The sequence below is a fragment of the Oenanthe melanoleuca genome, chromosome 4 (genome assembly GCF_029582105.1).
Source record: "Oenanthe melanoleuca isolate GR-GAL-2019-014 chromosome 4, OMel1.0, whole genome shotgun sequence".
NCBI lineage: Eukaryota > Metazoa > Chordata > Aves > Passeriformes > Muscicapidae > Oenanthe > Oenanthe melanoleuca.
The window spans coordinates 41,370,935-41,393,797 of NC_079337.1; the positions used below are offsets into that span (position 1 = coordinate 41,370,935).

At 40.9% G+C, this 22,863-nt stretch overlaps 1 protein-coding gene across 1 annotated transcript; it reads right to left on the bottom strand.

Moving 5' to 3' along the window:
* Nucleotides 1-1,364: 1,364 nt before the first annotated feature.
* PDGFRL (platelet derived growth factor receptor like) lies at nt 1,365-21,681 on the bottom strand. The gene is made up of 6 exons (XM_056489444.1): nt 21,570-21,681; nt 14,880-15,165; nt 7,489-7,640; nt 6,094-6,387; nt 5,657-5,796; nt 1,365-2,680 (listed from the first exon to the last, which is right to left on the bottom strand). Exons 1-6 carry the CDS (start codon nt 21,622-21,624, stop codon nt 2,492-2,494), a joined length of 1,116 nt encoding a protein of 371 aa, XP_056345419.1. The 5' UTR covers nt 21,625-21,681; the 3' UTR covers nt 1,365-2,491.
* Between the last annotated feature and the right edge of the window lie 1,182 nt (nt 21,682-22,863).

The following is a 22,863-nucleotide window of genomic DNA, read 5'->3' on the forward strand; positions in this document are numbered from 1 at the left end:
AGTGACACAGGTATGGAAATGGAAATAACAGCACTGGCAGCTTTAGGCATGTAACTTTGACAAGTCACTTAAATTTCATTTCCAGGGCTTCATTCTCTTACTCTGTCACTGTTCATTTAGGTGGAAATGTGCAATTAACTGTGTCAGTGTAACATCAGCTCTGCCCAGAAGGCTTTTGGTAAAATATAAACTATGTAAAATACACAGTAAAAGAATTCTCATAGTTTTCAATTACAAGAATTATTTTGATGCTTGGAGGGAGGGTGAGGACAGAAAGGATGGACAGGATGTGACACCCACCAAAACTCTTCCTTAGAGGCACTGCTTCTGTCTCAGTCTTGAGACCTGCAAGTGATGGTTATATATAACCATTACACCTCAGGGGACTGCTCAAGCAATGAATTTACACCAGCTTTTCCTCTCCTGCCAAACTGCCATCAAGGCAGTGATGCCTTCGCTGTGCTGCTGAACAAGTGTGGGCAGGTGATGATCTCCCACTTCCCAGAGACTTTGAAGGAAATCAGTTGTTGAATTACAGGCTCAAATGCACTTTGAAATTCAAAAAGCTGGTAGAGCTCCTTTAGTTCAAAGGGAAGGACATTGGCCTGAGAAATGAAAATGCAAAAAGGAATTAACATATTACACAGTCTCATCTAGAAGCTTAAGGATTGTTAATTTAGAATGAAAAAAAATCACATGGTACAAGGATATTTTTTCCCTAAAAAATGGTACAAATAACTTTTTAAGGTATTACTATGAAACTGCATAACCTATTTAGTCCTTTGGATTACAGTGTAATGTTCTTGATACATTTTTAACAGATTAACCTTGCCTCTTACACCTTCAAAGTTAGTTCTACTGCATGCCGTTTTATTTTTTTTTTTAGATACCTTATTTTCAGAGGCCAGAGATGAAAAAACTCCTGGGGAGTGTTCTCCATGTAGCCTACTACATGAGACCTGCATGGAACCATTTCAGTCTTGACCATGGGTATTTCTCTTATCAGTTAAATTTGTTTAGGTTCCTGCATGCTGAAGAAAAAACATTTGGCAAGCCTGTTTAATGTTTGCATTAGCTACACTACTAATCAGATCATTGACTTTATTGGGAAGCTGCCACTTCTACATTAGCACTTAAGAGCTGTGACTATTCCAACTAGTCCTGTACACATCTGCACAAAGGTCTGAATTATCTGGAGAACAGGGTTACCTCAGGCCTTTAGCAGAAGGAAGTTTTAGGAATTCCAGTCAAATGCAGGCTGAGACAGAGGGAAGTGTGTGACCAAGGGACCAGTTCCTGCTTTGCTTCCTTGTGTGTTGAGAATAAGCTGGTTTTCACTTGTCTTGTGAATAAAATGGCTAGCATTCTTTTTTTTTTTGGCAATTCACTACTAAGGAGTAGATTTTTATTGGAAGTTCTAGCCCACATAAAGTTGGTGCTTGAGACTAAGGAAAAAAAACCCCAAAACGTTGCCAAAATGTCCAACAATGTTGTTATCAAGTTCTTACCTTCTCCTCTGGCAAGTTCTTTCCTTTTACTGGTAACTAAACCCAGGGTGAGAGAAGCAGTGGCTTATTTATCCAGGTATAGTTCTGTGTAAATGAAAATATTTTTCCTTTTCTCTTAAGTAAATTAATACAATGAACTTGTTATTAACCTAAGAAGAAATTCTGCTGTTAAACTGACATTAACATAATGTTTCCTTTTTTGCTTTTTTCCCCCTTCTGTAAATATTAATATATAAATAAATGCAAGTTTTACCTTTAGCAACCATAATTTGCTACTTAATTTACTACATAACACCAGAAATCTATTGAGAAGTGAACTACTAAGTAAGCTACATATTGTAAGGTTATAAGAATGCAACAATATAAGGGAAGTTTAACATACCCAACTGCTAACAAGTCTCTGGAGATATTAAATATATATTAAGGTGCTAGAGGGTATTAATCTTCACCAGGAGCAAAAATTGTATTTGTGTTTGTCTTTACACATACATGAAAATGAGCACACACCTTTATGCTTTCATAATGTTCAAAAATTTAATTATTCTTGCAAAATAAACAACTGCTATTGGCTAACTTTGTTACGAGGCTTTTTTAGTTTGCTTTTTTGTTGTTGTTATTTTAAACATGTACAGTAATCTTAATGTTAAAATTGCATGCTCCACACAGTGGGTTGACCTCATGCAAGAGTCTGAGAGAAAAGACCAAATGCAAAGGAAAGCCCAAAGAGCACCTGTTTCTAAATATGCACACGCCCTTTGCATGTTCAGACTTAAACTTTAATGCTTCATCGTAGTTTCATTAACTCACAACTCACTGCTGCTGGACAGAGTGAACTCTCTTGTGGCCTGTCAAGCTAGTCAACATGGAATGCATTGACATATAAAAGAAACAGAGAGAAGCTACATTGAAACAATAATAAAGAAAATTCATGGCAATAATGTCAAATAACATACAGGTCAGTCCACGTCCAGAAGTCTTTCCTATCACTTTAGTTCAACTTTGGTAGCTACTGTTGTTTCTCCTTGTAGGTTCTGAGCTATGCAAACATAGTTTCCCACATCTATGTCTTCAAAATCCTCCACAAGAAGAACACTCTTTGAGATTCTTGTAGTATGTCCAATTCCTCTGTTTATCAATCTCCAGAAGTTTTGAGTAATCACAGGCCTCCCAGACTGTTAAAAAACAAAACAAAACAAAACAAAAACCCCCCACTTACATAAAATAGGTGATTCCACAGAGTGTATTTAGTGACACCACCCCATCACCTTGAAGCAAGAGGTTGGAGAGTAGGAGCCTATATCCAAAAGTCAGCCCTAAGTGAGGGAACTGAAGGTGTCTGGCAGTTGCAGCAATATTCCTGCATTAATATTAATGTACCAATAATCTATGCCAAATAAGGATAACACAATGGCTCTACCACTCCAAGCACAGATACTGGGTTTGCCAAAGCCCTGCCTGGAGCTCAGTTTTTAGGCCACTTACTAAGGTTGCATTTGGGAACCTGATCAAATAGGTGAGATATCCTGGGGGAGGTGTCAGGATAGATATGTGAGCTCATCTTCAGACTTCAGGCATGTCTCAAAAAGAAGGCAGCAGGCATGAGGCAGCTGACTGAGCTTTCATTCTCTTTTAGCACGGGACAGCTTTAAGTCACATGTTGAAAACTAATTCCTCCTTTAGTTTTAGAAAACACTACATAAGGTAATATAGAAACAAACAATAACAATTCTCAAATGCTTCTGAGTTAATCCTCATATACTGTTTTCCAAAATGTAACTTCAGAGTCATATTTATATTGAAAAACACTTTTTTGGAGGTTGTTTTTTTTTTTTTTTTGTTATAAAATAAAAGACTTTTTAAAAAATTGCATAAGAGAATTCTCTAATAGACTGGTTATGAGGTGCTGCCTGGCACCTCAGAAGGTCACAAAATACTGGATAAGATAATTTGACCCAAAGATAGACTAAGGCAGTCTCTTCCAAAATCCAGCAGCTGCTAGTCAGCAGTTTTAAGAACAGTGGCTTCTGCTATACCAATAACTGAGATAAAAATGCAAGAGAGAGGTTTCTGCGTGGAAACCAACCTCCCTTGCTTCATGAAACAGACGGATTAACTATTTACCAATATGAATGATACAAGGCTTAAGCTAAATGTAGCAACAGAGTGAGTTAGACACTTGTGCAGAGTCAAAGCTATAATCTCACACTTGCAAAATGACCAGTACAAAGGCAGCTCTCAGTCTTCCTGAAACTAAGGGATGAATCACAGTGTAGTCAGGGAATGCCTAGGAAGTGGCAGGCATTATCAGCTTTAGAAAAAAATATATAAAAATTCTTGGCAGCTGTAAATGTCGTAGAAATTCTTAAAACTTTAGAAGCAATTAAGCCATTTAGCAAAGCAGTACCTCCTTTTCCAAGCCTGAAAATTAAGTGCTACCTACAATCAAGTGATACTGCACACCTAATTCAAGTCTAAGTTAGTTCTTAAATATAGCAAGTGGAACTTCCTTGACCCTACTGAAAGTGAAGGTAAAGGCTGTGCAAGGTGGACCCTGTTTGCCTGGTTGGGCTCTTGCTAGTCCACTTTTCCTCAAACTAACTGCCTTCTGCTTTGAAGCCTGTTGCACAGAATCAGATTAAGGGTGGATCTGTATGCATTCACAGCAGGTGAATGAGCAAATGCAATTGTCAGGGAGTGGCAAGGGGAAACAAAAAAAAAAAATTGAGTGGGGAAAAAAGCAGATGGCGAGGCTATTGACTACAGAGATAAAGTGAGGGTCTCCACAATGCACCACACCTAGGGACAAGCAAGGATTAATTCTGCTCAGGAGTCAGGCAGTAGGTGAGAGCCCAGCTGCTGGGTGATGTGGGCTGGGACAAAACTATCACTGAGCTCCCAGCACTGAAAGGCAACAGCGTGAATGGAAACATCCAGTGAATCTCAGAACATCATTAGTCCTTTTTCTTGCATAAAAGGTCTGTATGACCAGCAACACTGATGTTCTGCCTCTTCTCCTCCCATCCCACCTTCTTTCTTTGCAGTATGTGAACACTCTCAATAAATTTTAAGCATATAGTGCTTAGTGCTTCTACTCTGACATTTACTTGATCCTTTTGTTGGGGCAGAATCTCAAATACAACTCTCCCCTCCCTATCCCCAGGCACAGCTGAGCTGAGACAGTTTACCCTAGTGGATAAGCACATCAGCCCTTTCCAGGGCAGATTCAGGCCCCAGGCCAAAGCCTCTCTCACCCCCACAGGTGGGTGCAGTGAGAAGGTGTAGTCCTCTGCTGATAGTGCATGTGCCCTGCACTGCAGCTCTAGTATCCACAGCAAACAAGGGAGACACCCTGCATGCTTTAGCTGTTTATATTCAATCAGTGCCAGAGAGGTGTTAATGTGTACATGCCAGCATGGATCAGGTGCTGTAAAACCAGTGGGAGCAGCTGGGCCAATAACAGCCAGCACACCAGGCTGGGGGCAGCCTGGGAAAGATGCAAAACTAAGGTGGTCACTGACAAGACAGAGAGTTTTGGGAGGCCAAGCTGGGACTAGAATGAGTCTGATTAAGAGATGAGCTCCTGCTGTAACAGGCAAGGGTGGTTAGAGGGAAAAGAGAGGGGACCTTCAGTGATGCTAGTAAGAATCACCTTATTTTGTGCAAGAAAAGAAACCACAGATTCACATTGTGTTTCCTGGGGATTCTTTCAGATGAGGCTGGACAGAAGCAGATTCTGCTTCTGGATATGGGCAAGCTTAGAAATTCTGTGCTGGGATAATTCAAGCACCCAAGCCACAGAGAAAGAAGGGATATCAAATGCAGAGGCATCAGTGGGCCTTGTGGCTTGCCCTAGATGCTGGCTGGCTTTGACCCCGTCTGAGGCTTTCTTTGGAAATGCTGCCAGAGGCCAAGTATCTCTGGAATGGAAATCTGAGGGAGGAGTGAGCTTTGCTGAATTCGGTTTTCATTAACAGGGCTCTCCAGCGTCATCCCTGTGCTACTTCTCAGGGAGATTCTCAGGGGAAGACAGGCTGAAATCGAAAGGGGCTATGCTGCCTCCTCCTGCCAGCATGCCTGAACTGGCAAGAACATTCAAAATGCTGCCTTTGTGAAGAACAAACCATTTCAGGCAGGCATACACCTCTTACCTCTTGCCCTGGATACTGCCAGCTGAAGTTCACATCCACGTCTGGCTCCCCGAGGACTGTGCAGATGACATGAACTCTGTCACTGAGTCCAGCTCTACTGGACGACACTGCAATTGTGGCTGAGGGTGGGCCCTTGGGAACTGAGACAAAAAGACTGTTTAGAAACAGAAAATTAGCTGCTGAAGTTAAATACAATGATAAAACTGAGTCAATTTTTTACTCAGTTTGCTTAATGCAACAGGTGCTCTACACCTGCAACTTTCCCCTCTAAACTGGGAAACTTGCTGGAATTTAAACCTGATAAAAAGTTTACCACATATACTTTTGATCAAGATTTTTAAACTTTTATTACATTATTTATTTTATTTTCTAAAAATTATTTTCTTAATGTCAGCAGAAGAAGAATCAATTTAAGCACAGAGAAAACTGCACTTTACCTTCCACATACAGTAGGTGATACTTGATGGAAATCTGAGGTGCTCCCTGTGACTCTGCTTTGCAGTAGACAATACCTTTATGATCAGAAGTAGGGTGCTGGAAGACAAAACCCTTCTTTGCATCATAAATAATATCAGTTCCATCTGTCTCAATTTCTTCTGCTGGAAATTCCCTGTGAAGAGTCACTTTTGCTGAAGGAGTAGTAACACGGCATGGGATGACTGCAGGTTTATCTGGGTTCAGGTAGACAATCTCAAAATAACTGGGAGTAGGTACAAAAAGTTCCTCTTTGTCTGTGCAGAAGAGTTGACATAATTACAGAAATATTTACATTGTGGTTTAACAGAAGAAAAAGTACATTTGACAAGAGAAAAAAGCTGTGAGCAACATTTAAAACAAAAAGCTTTGGTTTAATTTTAATATGCACACACACAAAAAAAAAGAACATTGCTTGCATTAAAAACCATTAAATTGAAAATTACAACGAAGTATTTTTTTAATCTTAAGAAAATCTTTGGAATGTCTTTTAGTAAACTTCCAAGTACTCATCTGGATCCCACCACCACTGGTAAGATAAGGACTGCTAGGAAAAAAGATACTTTTGAAGCTACAGACTTTTGATACCTCTGCTTTTAGGCAAGATGTTTGATTTTCTGTCCTAAGTAGATGAAATATTTAGTGTCCTCAGAATCACAGTTAAGGAGTATTTCCATAATTGGTACCCTTCTTGGAAATTTAAATCTGAAATTCATCTTTCTAGCATAAGCATTTACATAATAATTTAACTGAAATTTATTCCAGCCTAAGGAATGTATCCTAAAAATGTTAAGCACTTCTGTCTCATGATCCAATTTAACTCCAAAATGTATTGCAAACAATCCTATCTTAACATTTTGTACTAAAACATTTTCTAGCCACGAATACTTTAAGCTCTAACGAGGCATCAAAGGTTGTTTTGTTATTCAGAACAGTTTCCAGAAGAAAAAATGAACCATTTGATTTCAGCTTTGTTTTATCAAGCAGCAAAATGACAAAATGAATCTTCTTCACAGATTTATTTTCTTTATCAAGACACATTTTCAAGAACTAATTTTTTTTACTAATTCTGTAGAAAATCCTCAGAAAATGTGTTACTATTTCCTAAGTTATGTGCTTTTCATTGCATTATCTGTTACTTTGGATATTTTGCATAATATGTAGGGAAAATGGACTCCGAAAAAAATCACAACTAAGCAAATAATTTTCTGCCCACCAGCACAGTCTTCCTTAACATCCACTAAAAATAGATGAAAACTGTGGCAGTAAAATCTTGACAGTGAAATCACTGATGTAGCTTTATTCCTGCCTTAGCAGCAAATATATTTCCATTAATAATCCCCCAGTGAGTTAATTACCTGTGAAAAAGATGTATGTTGACCCTGTTCTAGTCTCATCCTTCCTGCATTTGTTACCACTGCACAGCTGAAGCCAGCAGCTGTATTCACCCGTGTCTGCTGCAGTGGAGTTTGCAAGGATCAGCTGACTATATCTGTCAAGCTGCTTTATGCTGTGGAAAAATAAAAACAAAAGGCAAAGTCAAGCACAGATGTATTTCCTTGTATATTTCTGTCAGCTCATTTTGATTTTTTTTATTCCTTCTCTGCAACTGACCCACTTTTCACTTTCAGAGCTCTTTGCAACTTTCCCTTTTGCTCCAGTAGAGACTGCTTACATGAGTAGTTTTATTGATTTTAACTGTATATAAGAGCTTGCAAGTTTTCATCTTGAACAGCTCATTTTTGGATTCCTTCAAGTCTCTATTCTGAAATTGGGCTGGGACTGTTCTAGGTTATATGTTTATTTATATTTTGTCCTAGTTTGTCCATGCCCTTTCCTTCATTCTACAAGTCAACCCACATGCGTATCAGTCCTTCTTCATTACTGTAGCACTACTTCAATAATATCTAACAAAGATAATTCACAAGCAGTTAGTAGCAGGTACTCTACTGAGAGTTTGTTTAATAATTTCTGCCTGCTTTCAGTGTGAATACTTTACCAATCCTTAACATACTGGTCCAAGTTTCCACTTGCAAAGAGCTGCTACCTCAGCTTGGATTTGCCCTGCAAGTTTTGCATCACCTACTCCTGTGGTCTAAGTCACCTCACTGGAGTCTCCTCCACATCCCTTGCCTATTTTAGACCAAGACCCTGAGAACTGCTGGAGGTGTACTGGCAGTGCCATCATGTAACTACACAAAATTCAGTCTGTGTGATTGTGTGATTGTTTCAGACTTGATTTGCTTTCCCCGCCCCCCCACCTCCTGAATTCCCCAGGCACATCTCTCAGTAGACTGACATTTGCAAACGTGCAAATATTTATAAAGATGTAGACATATACAAGTATACTGCCATTTTTCCTAAGGGGCAAAGGTCCTATCTTATGAAACACAGCAGCTACAGTCTCATCTTGTTATTTTTTTTAATGTCTTTTTAAGATGGTGATGTGGTTGGCAGTCTGCTGGGTTGACTTTTGATGGATTGCAAAAGCAATGGTCCAAGAGTACCAGTTCTCAGGGAACTCTGTCAGCACAGCTATGTGGCAGTACTGATGCACTCTGCTGCTGCTCTGACCCTTACAATGTTTTCAACCAGCTGCCTTCCATGATAGTAGATCTAGGTCACGAAGGGTTCCCTCTTTCCTTTGCAAGTCATTGAGTTACAATGTAATTTCTTTTCTAACTAAGTCAGGAATGATTTTTCCAAGTTTAAGTATTTGATAATGAACTTCTTTTTACTGTTTTAAAAGGGATTTTGACAAATACACAGCTTGCATGGTCTGAACAGCTCTCATACTCATTCAACTGTGGGTTTTTTGAATATTTATTATCCTCCTAATTCTTACTAAGGTGGCAGCTCTTCTGTAAGGCAGATACCCAACTGAATAATTTCTTTCTGGGATTAGCATCTCTGAAGAAATTTTTTGTCCTCTAAAACACCCCATGACTAACAGCAGTACTACAAACATGCCTGAGTGTACCTAAATGCTCTGTTTTGCTTAACTCTCCACTGCAGGCAGAATACCTGTTTAAGCAGAGGCCACCACTTCAGCTGCATGTGCTTCCCAGAAGTTCTGAGTCCCCAGGTGTTCTGCTAGCAGTCTGCACAACTACCAGCAGTCACAAACAGCAGTTCATGTGACCCAACACTTAGCCTTCAGTCAGGCTAGCAGCTTAGAGATTAAAAACACACCAAAAATACACACCTCAAACAGAGATAACTGAGAATTGTATTTTCCAGTAAGCCCTCAGATACCATTAATACATGGATCCACCACAGGGCAGCTCTGAGGCCTGCCTCAATAAACAGTCAAATCACATTTCCTACCCACTAATGAATTTGTCCTACACAACCTTGTCTGATTCCATTTTTTAGAATCATTTAATCATGGCACAGTAGCCTTTCAATTTTTAATACATACACTAACTTACATTATAAACCATCTTCAGTTTTTGGATAACATTTGAGAGACTCCTATCTGTGCAAGAGAACATCCTGTGTATCATACCAAATAGGAAGAAAAGATAAATTCAAAACATGTCCCAGTCTGTATTATTACTATTTAGTTTCCCAGCTCACATTCCACATGCTATATGACTATCTCAGAATAAAATGTTTTCCAAGGATCAAGTACTGGATGTCAATAATACAGAGAAACCATTATGCCAGAACACTTTTGCCTCCAATCATTAATGCAGAAGTTATAGCTTGAAATCCCAACAGGTAGCAAAATATGGTCAGAGTTAATTAATTATTGTACAGAGTGTTCTTAACTGAGAACAAGCTATCCAGTAATCAATGGAAATAACCTAGCAAGGTAGTCATCCACAAACATGCAATAACAAAACCTGGCATTTGAAAGTGTAAGTGTTGAAACTTGAGACATGGCCATATTAAGCAGACAAAACAGGCCATATAAAATAAAGTAAAAATGATAAATCCTGCAGCTGACAAGTATTTCCAGGGTAACTTATTATTTCATTAGTATTTCATGAGTATTTTAGATGCTGGGAAATCTGACCTAGAAGCCAAAACTCTGCTGTATTGTAGATATCACAAAATAAAAATGTTGTATATACAAACATTACCAGACTGCTTAAAGAAACTAGAAAAGTAGGCCAAAATCTTATTCCATACATTCATCTTATTAAACTTTAAATAAAGTTCAGAGGATTTTTGCCAGAAAACGACACCACATTTAGATGCTGAAATATGTATTTATATTAAAAAATATATAAAAACAGTGTACATAGCATCACTCAAGGACCATCTACCAAACTCCTCTCAAGCAGCTGCATCCATACTGACAAAAGCGAGCTTATCTCAAATACATGCTCACTAGGACAGGAACATAACATCTCGCTGTTTACACAAGAAAAAAACCCTTAGCTCTCAAACTTCAAAGCACAAGAAACAAAATCAAATTCAGTTATACACATGAGCACAACTGGCATCCCACTAAACCAGTGGGAGTCTGCATTCAGTGAAAACAGTCTAATTTTGGCCCCTACAACACCCAGTTTCCTCAATATTTGTGAGTGCTCCTGTGCAGACACCCTTCTCTCACACAAATGTACATGTGATGCATGCCCAGCTGTTTGCCCCAGCTTCTTCTATTAGGGCAGCTCCATTCCATGTGAGTTTACTTATCAGATGAAGTTAAAGGCAGCTGGTCTTCAGCAGGGGGGAGACCCATGCTCCAATCAGGCAGCACAGACACTGTGTTAAGTCAGAGCAGCTTTCTGCAATAAACCCTTGGTAAAGGGAAAATGCGCCTGCTCTTATTTTTATTTTCATCCCTCTCATATGTTGTAGATCTGGTTTCTGGGTGAGCCTCCAGTCATTAATTTGTTATTCACAGTCTTACAAAACAGCATTCCAGCCCTTCCACAGTGGGGGTGCAAGAGCAACCTCTGACTGTTAACACCTCCACCATTTTGGCCAGTTCAGCCAGCACACAAAATTTTCAGACAAAAATTATTTATGTGCTGCACAAAGCAAGAGAGCATTACAGATAATAGGCTAGTTCTGAAGTAAGCTTGTGTGTGTCCTTAAGCTGGGAATCATGTTTACATGATTTGAGCTTTCTCTCAGAGTTGTATGGCACACTACAGTCTCTAAAGCTAAGTAAATTGTTTCAGTGTGTACTGCTGTGTACTCCAGTTAGAGCAGTGGAAAGGCAAAATTTCTGCTCCATCTCAGCAAGAAGAAGCCAAAGAGTCCTCCTCCTCCTTTCACTCAGCATGTCTCACTCCCTCTGATATGATAATTTTAGCACATGTAACAGCTCCAGACCTATTACAAACTGAGACTCTCTAGTACAGCAAGCAAAACATTTTATTTACCAGGTTGTAGAGTATGGCTACAAGGAAAAATTCAATGAAAGCATAGCCACTAATACTACAGAAATGGCTTTTCTAATTAAATTCCTCCTCCTTAGAAAAGGAATATTATCCTCCAGGTTGCTGTATTCTCCTTACCATATGAGTGAGTTAAAAATGCGGTAAGCATAGCACAGAGGCAAAACATCTGGTTTTTATCCCTCCTTCTTTTTGCAACCACCCATAGAAAATACATGACATTGATGCTAAATTTAACTAGCTGCAAGCCAAAATGCCAGAGTAGCTGATTTTGTACATCTTTTCTATTATTTAAGGGAAAAGTAAGACTTGGATGCCTGAGCATCTGTTGCTATAGGGACATTAAAATGAACAGAAGAATCGTAGTCGTTAATCCCCAGCAACAGCAGAGATCTCATCCCCAAGTGTCTCTCCTCCTTTTCACTTTTCCTCTGGCACACCAACCCCCTTCTTCTTCATATTCCATTACCTCCTCTTGGCCCCATCACATCCCCCTGTTGCTGCCATCAATTCTGGTTTGCACCAGTGCCCTGAATCCAGCAAGACTCACATGGAAATTTAAGGTAGAAAAGGGCCAGCCCAGTTAATTAGCTTGGGTTTTGCCCCACACCTCACTAACTGGTAATGAAGGGATTATCTTACTCTTGGTCTTTAAGTACTCAAAAAACGTTAGAAGATACTGGACACCTATCTACCTAGATGATTAAACCATTTCTGCTGTAGGTTATTACTTGCTAATAATTTTTCTGAATCTCCCCTCTCTGCCATATATTCGTAATTTTGTTTTAAAATAATGAGGTTTATGTATTAGTAAAATGTTTTAAATTGCCTATTACAGTTGATGCTTGGTGTCTGGTCTTGCATATGCCATGAGGAAGATCTGAGCTTCTCTTGAAAGATCATAGCTTTGCTGACCCTTTCTGGTGCCAGCTCACTTACAAACGCTGACAACTGAGCTAAGTAACAGAGCACCTTTATGGTACTTCCAGTAAAATTCCATCACACCTTTCTGAAACCACAGAACACAAATTTCAAATTTCACATTCTCTACAGCAGGCATTATTTCACAGGCACCTATTAGAACTACAGCAAAACCTTGAGATAATTACCAAAGCTATGCTAAAAATGTGACGAACATGTAACTGCACAGGGTTCTGTGGTTAATGTCTCCATAAGTTATTACTATTCCATGACTCTGAAATCTGCTCCTAATCTAAGTTTCAAATTTCTCTAGTTAATTTTAGGCTCTTCTGCTTGCATTCAAAACTGCTGATTTAGTCAAACACAGCCTTATTACTTTAACAACTTATTTCAAAAGCAATGAAAATTCTACTTCAATACAGATCCTTAAGTATATGCCTTACATACTTCTAAAAGAAAATAAATGCTTAGGCAAGTTACATCCACCCAGTCAAAATGTTTTATTGCACTTACTTTGTGTGGCGTAACTAACGTTTGTTGTACGGTTAAATTACTACTGTTGACTGAGTACGGAAATGTAAATTGCTGAGGCAACAGGATTTCAAACTACTTCAAAGTGGAAAACAGAAAATTACACAATCATGACACAGAAATCTTTATCCTGTTTTCCTAAACTATCTCAATTTCTTGTATTTTGCCCCCCATACATCAACAGAGAACACTTAATTTTGCATAAGAGGAATAGACAGTCAAATAACCAATTAAGAAGCATTCAGACTCCTTCCCAAAACCTCTGAATACTTTCCCTGCCTTCTTCAATGCCAGATTCTGACACTCAGCATGGCCTGGAGGTCTACAGGACTAAACCACACCAGCAACCTACTTTGCAAATGCACAAAACATTAAGACAGAATTGAGAACTGCAACTATCACCACATACACACATGCTCCCTGTTGATTTGCACATCCAGCTCTGGCTTGCTGGGAGGCCAGGTCTGTACTGCAGCTAATAAACGCCACCTGCTGAAAGAAACCTAGATAGAAAGTATGCCTTACAAAAGGATAAGCAGTAGCAGTTTATAGCAGCCACAAGATCTTCTGACAGATACTGCTGTGATAAGCCCACAGCAGGAACTGGCTTGCTGCTGTACCTTACTGTGGAAGACACCTTGCACTCAGCCAGGGTAGCTCTTGAGTGCTTCAGCCAACAAGGGACAAGCAAATAATTGCACAGAGAGCTGGCTCATGAAATACAGGAGGATGTGCTAGAGATCACAGTGGGTAACAGCCATTCATCAACACTCCTCTTGGGAAAGAGAAATGGAAAGAATATCTGAAAAACTAATTAACTGGGAGTGATTTTAAGGGAATATCACACCTGTAAATTAAGTGACTAGATCACTGAGATTCAGATAACCTGAGTTACTTAGAGAGAGTATAGACACTTGTACTTAATTTAGGAACAACAGAACAAGAGCAGCTGATATCTTGACTCATAGTTCTGTGCCCTCTCATCTCAGCTCCTAACAGTTCTTCCTTTGGGTATCACTCACAGTGGTTCACTGTCCCCATAAAATAGCTGGTGAAAACAAACATTTCTCAGAGCAATAAAATGCCTGTAGAAGACATCCTTAAGCTCCTGATATGCTTCTCCTCTTTCTAATATAGAGCTAAACTACTACATTTAATCTATATTTAGCTATGTGTACTATCCTCAGAAACGAGGAGGGCATTGTATGGACAGTCAGAAAAGACCTTCAGAGCAAAAGGACACTCAGATGATGGGGCAGTCAGCTCCTCTTCCTGCTCTAACAAATCTTTATATGGCTTTCATTAAGATGTCACAAGATGAAAGAAAAAGCTTTCCTCAATTTATAGTGACAATCCTCAACATATAAACCCTGATGCAACACAAGCCCTGCAATTTCATTTTGCATGAAAAGGCAACTCTGACTGAACCACTACTCTCACTTGCTCCTTAGTATGAAGGCCGGTGTATTTTTTGCTAAGAGATCTTGTTTTGAGTCTCTTCAGGAAATTAATCTTACTACCTTCACATGATAGCCACATTAGCAACCAGTACAGCCCAACACAAGCAGGTCTCTGCAGAGCAACAGAGTTGGTAGTGAGCACCTGACATGCACACTCACACATTTTGAGAGTTTTACTTTGGACCAACCCTAATATGGTTCCCTGTTTGTGGCTGGAGCACAATGGGGAACATCACCTTCATTTTAGATTCATCTGAAGGAAACAGAGTTCACGTGCTGTAAGACTATCCCACAATCACAAGGAAGTAACTGGTGGTGACTAAAAGTTGCTCATACTTTTTCCTGACAATAAAAACTATTAGATAGAACACTGTGTGCAAAAACATAAACAAACAAAGAAAACTACCAGTGATGTTGAAGACAGTAAGGGAAAAAAAGTTCTGCATTTTTCCTGCAAAAACATGGAAAATAGCTTACCTGAGTCTGGAGTCTTTAAAGGTATCTAAATAAGAAGGATAGTTCCAAGTAACATTACTCCCCTTACATCGCAGCTCTATGCTTTGTCCTGCAGCCAGGCTTAGGGTGGCAGCTAGTTTCTGGAAATGACCTTTATCCATCACCTGTGTCAGTATGGACTGGGACTTCAAAGAGGAGTCCACAGATTCTCTCTCCTTCATTTTGGGAGTCTTGGGTTTTACTTTCTTGTTAACGGGCCTAATTTTGTTTTCTCCAGGTTCTTTGGGACGCTTACTCTTCGCAATAACTGGTAAAATAAAGAAAAAAAGGCAATGTTACTGATTAGAAAAAGTTTATACAGTCTTTTGGGGGGAAAAAAGTGTTATTATCCCAGAGAATAACTTAAGTTTTGTTCTTCCACCAAAAGATGCATAAAACTTAGTTAATTTCCTTAAGTTTTTGAAGTCTGCCACGACCCATTTTCCTGGGGAAAAAGGGAAAAAAAAAAGAGAGCTTTCAAGAACATGTGGAAAATCTATACTTACATAAACAGAGAAATATGCAAGGTATGAAAACTTTATAAATGGTAAGGGAAAGAAATACAGCACTCCCATCTCCAGCCACTTTTGTAATTTCCACCTCCTGGTGTTGCCACACAAGCTCTCCACATTCATGTCATTGTGCCCATCACTTCTGCTGACCTCTTCACACACCACACATCTATAAGAGACACATGTGAAACTCACAAGTGTAAAACTTCACGATTTATTATTATTTTAATTTATAAAATATTGATAGTGATGCAGTTTTTTTTCATTTACAATAATTACTGAAATGCAAGTGATAATTCAGTCACTTGAAGGTGACTTACTTATGTTGTCACTTCTCCACAAGACCCATTTATTTTGACAGTCCAAAAGACAGAATCTTATTTAGAGACAAACAGTAAGAGATTTCATTACCTCCTAGAGACAACAGGGACGCCCAGTTGCCTTAAGAAACAAAGGAAACGGAGTGAGGTGTCTCAAATATTTAAAAATACAAACAAAAATTTCCAATTTTAACTGACATCAGGAAGCACAGCCCTTTTGTGAGACAAGCCTAAAGCTACTTTTGCCAGACACCAGAAACACCACTAACTGTGCCTGACAGCTAATTCTTGTTTTCCACATGGAAACACTGAGGTATTTCATTGTACAAACCAAGCAACAAGCTCCCTCTGGAATGAAAAAACTCAGCATACTCATATACTCAGCATAATAAAAACTGCTACTGGCTGCCAGTACAAACAGCAGGACTTCCAGATTCCTGCCACTGATGGCTCCTGAGACTCTCCTCAAACCCCAGCTGGACACCTTGCACCGCATCAGCTTTGACTTCTCCAAGTCCAGGCTAATGTACAACATTTCTTTTAAACAACATAGTGCCTTGTGAGCCCAAATTTATAAGCCAGGAAGTTCTAACTTTTTTTTTTCCTTGCATTATATTAGAAAGGCTACAGAGGATAAGGTCAAAAATCACTTGCACTGACACCACCTAGTGTCAGATGCCAATCAGAGAACAGGGCAACCATCTCTGCTCCTTAGATACTACTCTCCTAAGCTTCCAAGAACCTTCAGCTCAAAGAGTCTGTGAACCACAGTTGTCATCATTTTATCATGCTTGGCTGTTTTTGATTTTGTTTGGTTTGGGTTTTTTTTTAATATTTTTTTATTATATTGCCCTTGGATGTTTTCCTACATTGATTTGTCTGGTCAGTTTTGAAAATTACACAAATTACACATACATACTAGATGCTTTCTAGTTTTTGTATTAAATAAATATCTTTGTTTCTCCAACAACATTCTCTCCAACACATATACTTTTACAAAACTTGAGAGTTTTTAAATCATTTTCTTTCTAGACTGACAAGTTCTACTCTGTCTAATTGTTCCTGTAAAGAATACACATCTTACAACAGTTCAGCTACACCACATTTGGGTGATGGCAAGAACACAAAAGCAGACAGGTTCAAGGTATTCTCAGATCCAGTTGTACATATTCATAGTGTCTTCTTTCCTGTCTAAACAGCTCATTACTTTTCAAGATAGCAATACTAGCAGCTGACTTTTAAAAAAATAATCAAGTGTAATTCCAAGATCACCCTCCTAAGTAGGAACTACTGGTTAAAAATTCATAAGTAGAAATCCATCAAGACATATATGAAGTTAAAACAGTTTGTGTTACTTAGTGTCTACCAACATGAAATCTGAACTCTGATTTTCCCTGCCCAGTCTTTCAAAATTGAGAGACCACTCTACAACTCTTTACTGACAGGTTTCTTTTCTTTTACAGATACTTAAACATGCTGAAAAGCATGTGCCTTACAAGATCTCTGTTAAATTCAACTGGATAAAAGCAATTCTAGCCATACTGCAAAAAGACTAATTCCTACCCTTAATTTCCTGTTAGTTATTGTTCCATGAGAGGTCTTCCCTTGTCTCAAAGTACATTGGTTCACAAGGAATCCTTTACAAAGGGCCAAATAAAAGCCTTTGGGAATCCAAATACATCAACCAACTCATCCATGGCCACACTCTTACAAGAAGTCATCAGAGAACCACAGCAGATCTGAAAAACAAAACTTCTCAAAGGAAAAATAAAAAAAGGGGGGGCAGTCATGCCAAAGCCATACTGACTTTTCAGCAATTCAGTTTACAGAATACAGACATCTGTATTGTGCCTCTACCTCTCCCAAATACTGTAATATACTGGGATATTCCATTTCCCTGGAAAGGTATAGTTATATGACATAATACAGTGATACGTAGTGATATCACAATCAACTCCGTTGAAAAGACCTCTGAGACCATCAAGTCCAACCTCTGACCAAAACCCACCATGTGAATTAGGCCATGGCACTAAGTGCCATCCAGTCTTTCCTTAAACACTTCCAGGGACGGTGATTCCACCACCTCCACTGGCAGACTGTTCCAATGTCTAATCACACCTCCTGTGAAGAAATTCCTCCTGATGTCCAACCTGAACCTCCCTTGGCCCAGCCTGAGGCTCTGTCCTCTTGTCCTGCCACTTGATGCCCAGGAGAAGAACCCCACCTTGCTACCACCTTCTTTCAAGGAGTTGTAGAGAGTGATAAAGTCACCACTGAGCCTCCATTCCTCCAGGCTAAGCAACTCCAGCTCCCTCAGCCACTCCTTGTAGGACTTAGACCCTTCACCATCTTCATTGTTCTTCTCTGGAAAAAGATGATAAGTTATGACAAGCTATGCACCTGGGTTAAGGCTTCACCGATTTCAGATTCAAATTTCTTTTACACCTCAGGTGTATATCATAAAATCATGGCACTTTCACAGCTTCTGTTGCAAATTTTTTCTGTCACTAATTCTTTTGGCATGTTAATGAGATGTCCTCTAATTATTCTCCCCACAGAGAAAAATTCTATTTCAGAGTCTGCTCTTACAGTGCTTCATAGGATATTGCACTCTAACTTTCTTCTATGCTTATAAGGCCACTATTTTCCATTAAAACCTCTCTAAGCATCTCCATAGTGAACACGGGTGCACACAGATAACTTTTTAAATTTTATTTTATATACATGCTTTTTTATCCCTCGTTCCTATCAGCCATAAAAATTTTAGAGCCATGTCTCCCTGCCCTACCATGGTACATCAGAAGTAGAAAAAGGAATTTTGGCTGTTTTTATCCTTCTGTAAGATGTTTCTCAAACTCTTTTTGTCTGCTTTATTCTGTTTTTTATATTTAACCCACATGTGAGTTAAGAAGCCTCCTCCTCTTATGAAATTGTTCCTTCCAAAATTAAACACATCAGTGGTTTCTTTGTCTTTTATTATTCCTGCAAGAATATTAGAACTAGAGTCTAGCTGTTCCACAACATCTGAATCCAATTACCTGAGTACTGCTCCAGATCAAGTCAAGAATTGCTGGTATTCTGAGGGGCTCTCTGAATAGCAGCTCTAAGTCATTATTTGTGGCATCTAAACAATTGCATTCTGCACCACACCTTGACGTGGCTGACCCACCCAAGTGAGGGGAAGTTCTTCCTTTTGCTTTTCTATCCAGTCCTTGCTGCCCCCCTGATTTTCCCTAGCAGAGCAGTCATTACATACTGGGTAGTCAGTTACCAGGTTGGTTCTTCTCCACAGGGCTGGTATTTCAGTCCTGGTGACTTTCACCATCAAAACCCACCAGGAAACAGATTTAACACTAAAGGTTTCTTCAGTACATACTTCCACTTCTCCCTTGGGTAAGCTATTCCACCTTAGTGGAATTCCATCATACCACTGTGCCATAGTATTGGGAGGTTCCACTGACAGGTTTGATAAGACTTTTGAATAAACATTCCCATTTCAAATTGGCCATTCCAGCTCCCTGTTAAACTTTCCAGATTACTCTGCAGCAGCACACAAGCTTTGGTTCAGCCATCCTTTTTCATTTTTCCCCCCATCAAACCCTACTGAAATAAGTTCAAACTACTCTTTGACATTTCCACTACGTTTTGCCAACTTCGATCCTGACACTATTTCAAAGGCACATGGATCCTGCAACCTCACCCCAAGGAAATACTTCATCCCACACTGTGTGCTCTGCCACACCTGAGACTCTGCCTTTAAGAAACTGCTAAAGACTCCCCTATGAAAGCTTTTCAATTTTAAGTGCCAGATGCCTGGTTTTGATTTTGTCAAACGAAGTTTTTTCTCTGCACACAAGCTCCCTCTGTTCCACGTTTCCGCAATTCAGTGAGCCCGAACACTTTCCTCCTACACCACACTCCCAGCTGGTCAGTGAGAGCCTTGTCTGCCTGACCTTGTATTTCCCTGCAGGTGACAGCAGGGGCATTTCAGGATACACATCAGATGAACTTTCATCTTCCCACACAGAAAACCTGGTTCTGCCTCTGTTGCACCTTCTGGAGAGGTGATTTTCCAAGCAAGCTGTGGCCATGCTCCTCTCCAACAATCCCCTGTAAGTCTGCCCAGATATCTCCTGACACCACCACTTCTGCACCTCACAATCCTGTCTTCTGTCCTAGCTGAATGCAGTCTTTCTATGCCAGGTAACTAAATTATCTGCTACAGCATCACCTAAGGTGAAGAGGACACAAAATCAAACCACTCACCTCCATTTCCTTATCCAATCTACAAGACTTTCCAAGAAAGAGAACAAAGTCAACCAGCCCATTGTGTGAGGTTACCACACAATTTTAAAAATAAATTTAAAAATATAAATAAAAAATAAATTGTGAGGTTACCACAAAATATAATTAACCAGCAGGATTACTATATCAGGAAAGAGTCTTTGTGATTACAAGTAATATAACAGAACAAGCTGGATGGATGTCATCATTTGTGATATTTCAAATGAAGAGTTAATCATCCAAACACAGAGCCAATCTGGAGGGGCGTATTTCATTAGTTCATAAATAAGATAAATTAGGAAGACTAGTTTGAAATTACAATTCCTACATTAGGACTTCTACATTTAGCTTTAGACATGAAATTCTTATTAAATATGCCTGGTTACTTTCTCCCATTGCTAAGCTTTTGGATGGCAGAGTGGGAAGCACCCAGTCACACCTCGGTATAAACATGACAAACTGATGACACAGACTGGGGAAATCTCCAGCCCAACTCATTACTTATTCTGTGGTTTTACTGTCCACTTCTCAAACAGAAAACACTTTTCTTCATGTGGTATACCCACAGACCAGATCTTTTAGCAGAAACCCTCTCCCACACCACTCTGATCCACAGTGCAATTCCTCTGCATGTAGTTGTGAGAAAAACGACTGGAAAAGGCTCCTGGAAGTCTCTTCCCATATCTGTTCTGCTGCTCTGAGCCTTGTTCAGTTGAGCTCTGACTTTCCCAAAGGCTGGAGACTCTACATTCTCCTCTGACAAACTCTATGTTTAACAGCTCTCAGGGTGGAGGATTTTTCATGTTCTTACAAGAAAGTTTTCCTTATAACCTCCTGAAGTACCTGTGGTAATTGCTTCTCCCTTTCATCACCCACCTAAGATCCTGTTCCTCATTTCTCTACAAACCCTTCCACGGGCTACACAGGCCTTGATTCCCAAGCCCCTCCACGGTGAAAAACACTGGAACTTTTTTTTTGTTGTGCTTCTTCCGACTAAGTATATTAAGTTAATGCACATTCTGCAAGAGGGAAAGCGCCTCTCTTTTACTAGTTTAAGTCTACGTAAGTCACGAATTAGTTATGAATGTCCCCTGCCAAAAACTTGCCTTTCCCCACCAAGACCTTCCCACAGCCTGAAGCGGAGTTATGAGTGAAGTTTGATGCTCTCGATCGAACAACGATACACAAAGCCAAAAAACTTTTCTGGTCTTTTTCTGCACCCGAGCACCACGTCCAGCGCTGTCCCACGTCCATCACCGTCCCTCAGGCGCCACACGGGACTGGACGCGGACTCAGACCTCTTATCCCGGAGAGCGGGCGGCGGGAGGAGCGGGGCTGCCGCGAACGCCTCTCCCCGAAACCCAAACCCTCATTTTCGGCGGGAGGCTTCGGCGACCCGCTGGCCGCACACCATGCGAGCATCCCGCCTTCCCTCCGCCTCTGCCCAGCGGGACGGGAGCCCCGCCGCCTCCCCCTCCCGCGACGGCTCCCGCTGGTGTCCCGGGTCCGGAGGGTACGGCTGGGAAAGGGGAAACCGCGGCGCCCGCAGAGCTCACCGTGTGGCAGCGCTTCCTGCAGCAGCAGCAGGCTGAGGAGCACCCACAGCCGCATGGCGGGAGCGGCGCGGCGCGGCGGCGGCGGGCAGGGCGCGGCGAGGGCGGCCCGGGGCGCCTCAGCGACGAGGGGCCGGGCTGGGCCGGGCCGGGGCTGGGCCGCTCCCGCCGCCGCCGCCCGCCCCGCCCCGCCGGACACCCCGTGTGTGGAGCGGAGGGGCTGCCGCAGAACGCTCGGGGGCACTCGGGGCTCACTGCTCATGGAGCGGCTCGCCCCCCGCCGTACGAGGCTCTGCACATGTCCGGCCGGCTGCTGGCTGCCCCGGGGCCCGCGGCCGGGCGGGCAGGGCGCAGCAGCGGGAGCCGCTCGGGCGGTGTCACGGGTGAGCCCAGGGCTGCGCGTAGGGCGCTGAACGGTGCCGGCCTAAGACAGAAAAAGTACGTTTTTACATCCAGCTGCTGCATTCGTACCAGCCTGCCACTCCGAGGAGATTCCCAATCGCTCGGGATAACCTGTGTCCTGTGGATAACAGAGGAGGTCTCTCCGGTCCAACCTGCGGCTCCACAGTTTCCGCGGATGCCTGTGTGGAGCACAGGGACGGAGCATGTCTGTCTCTGCTGCTAGCCAAGAGATGAAGGTGATAACCTTGATGTTTGCCGCACATGCTTCTGCCCACAATGAGCTGTAAAAAGCCGTTGTTTGAAATTTCCTTGGATGAGAGGGGAGAGGAAAATGACGGGAGGGGCCACAAAGATAGATGCAAGGCAAGGCTGGACTTCAACGGGGGAAAAATAATGGCTATCAGAGATCACAGACACATCCCATAGTAAACACAACCACATTTCAATGTGAATGAAAATGAATAAAAATTCTGTCTCTGACCACAGCTACAGGGCCACAGCAGATGTGAGAGCAGAGTATTTACCGATTACTTAAAGGAAACCTAGGCTTCATCTGCATCCACACAAAAAAAGTTAGAAGGAGCATAATGCTCCTCATAAATACACACACATGCAGAGTTTGGAGACTTGTTTGCCTGACCCTGCTCTGAGACCTCACCCTGGGGCACTTGGTTAGCATAAAGAAGCCAGTAGGGCCCAGGGCTGGAGTAAGATGGTGAAATTTCATTATCTCTTTTTATTTTATTATCAGTGTATCATAAACATGTCATCCATTACCTGTAAAAAATTAAGAAAAAGATAATTTTTGTTGCTATAATATAAGGATATTTTAAAAGTGTTTCCTCCTTGAAACAATTAGAATACCAGGTATTATTTATATCTGAAATGTTTATCA

Coding starts and splice junctions, on each gene's coding strand:
- PDGFRL (XM_056489444.1), bottom strand. CDS start 21,624: ATGCGGCTGTGGGTGCTCCTCAGCCTGCTGCTGCTGCAGGAAGCGCTG. Junction 7,641..14,879: donor TTTAAAGACTCCAGACTCAG/GTAAGCTATTTT, acceptor ATTTTTCCACAG/CATAAAGCAGCTTGACAGAT. Junction 2,681..5,656: donor GGCAGTATCCAGGGCAAGAG/GTAAGAGGTGTA, acceptor GTTTTTTAACAG/TCTGGGAGGCCTGTGATTAC.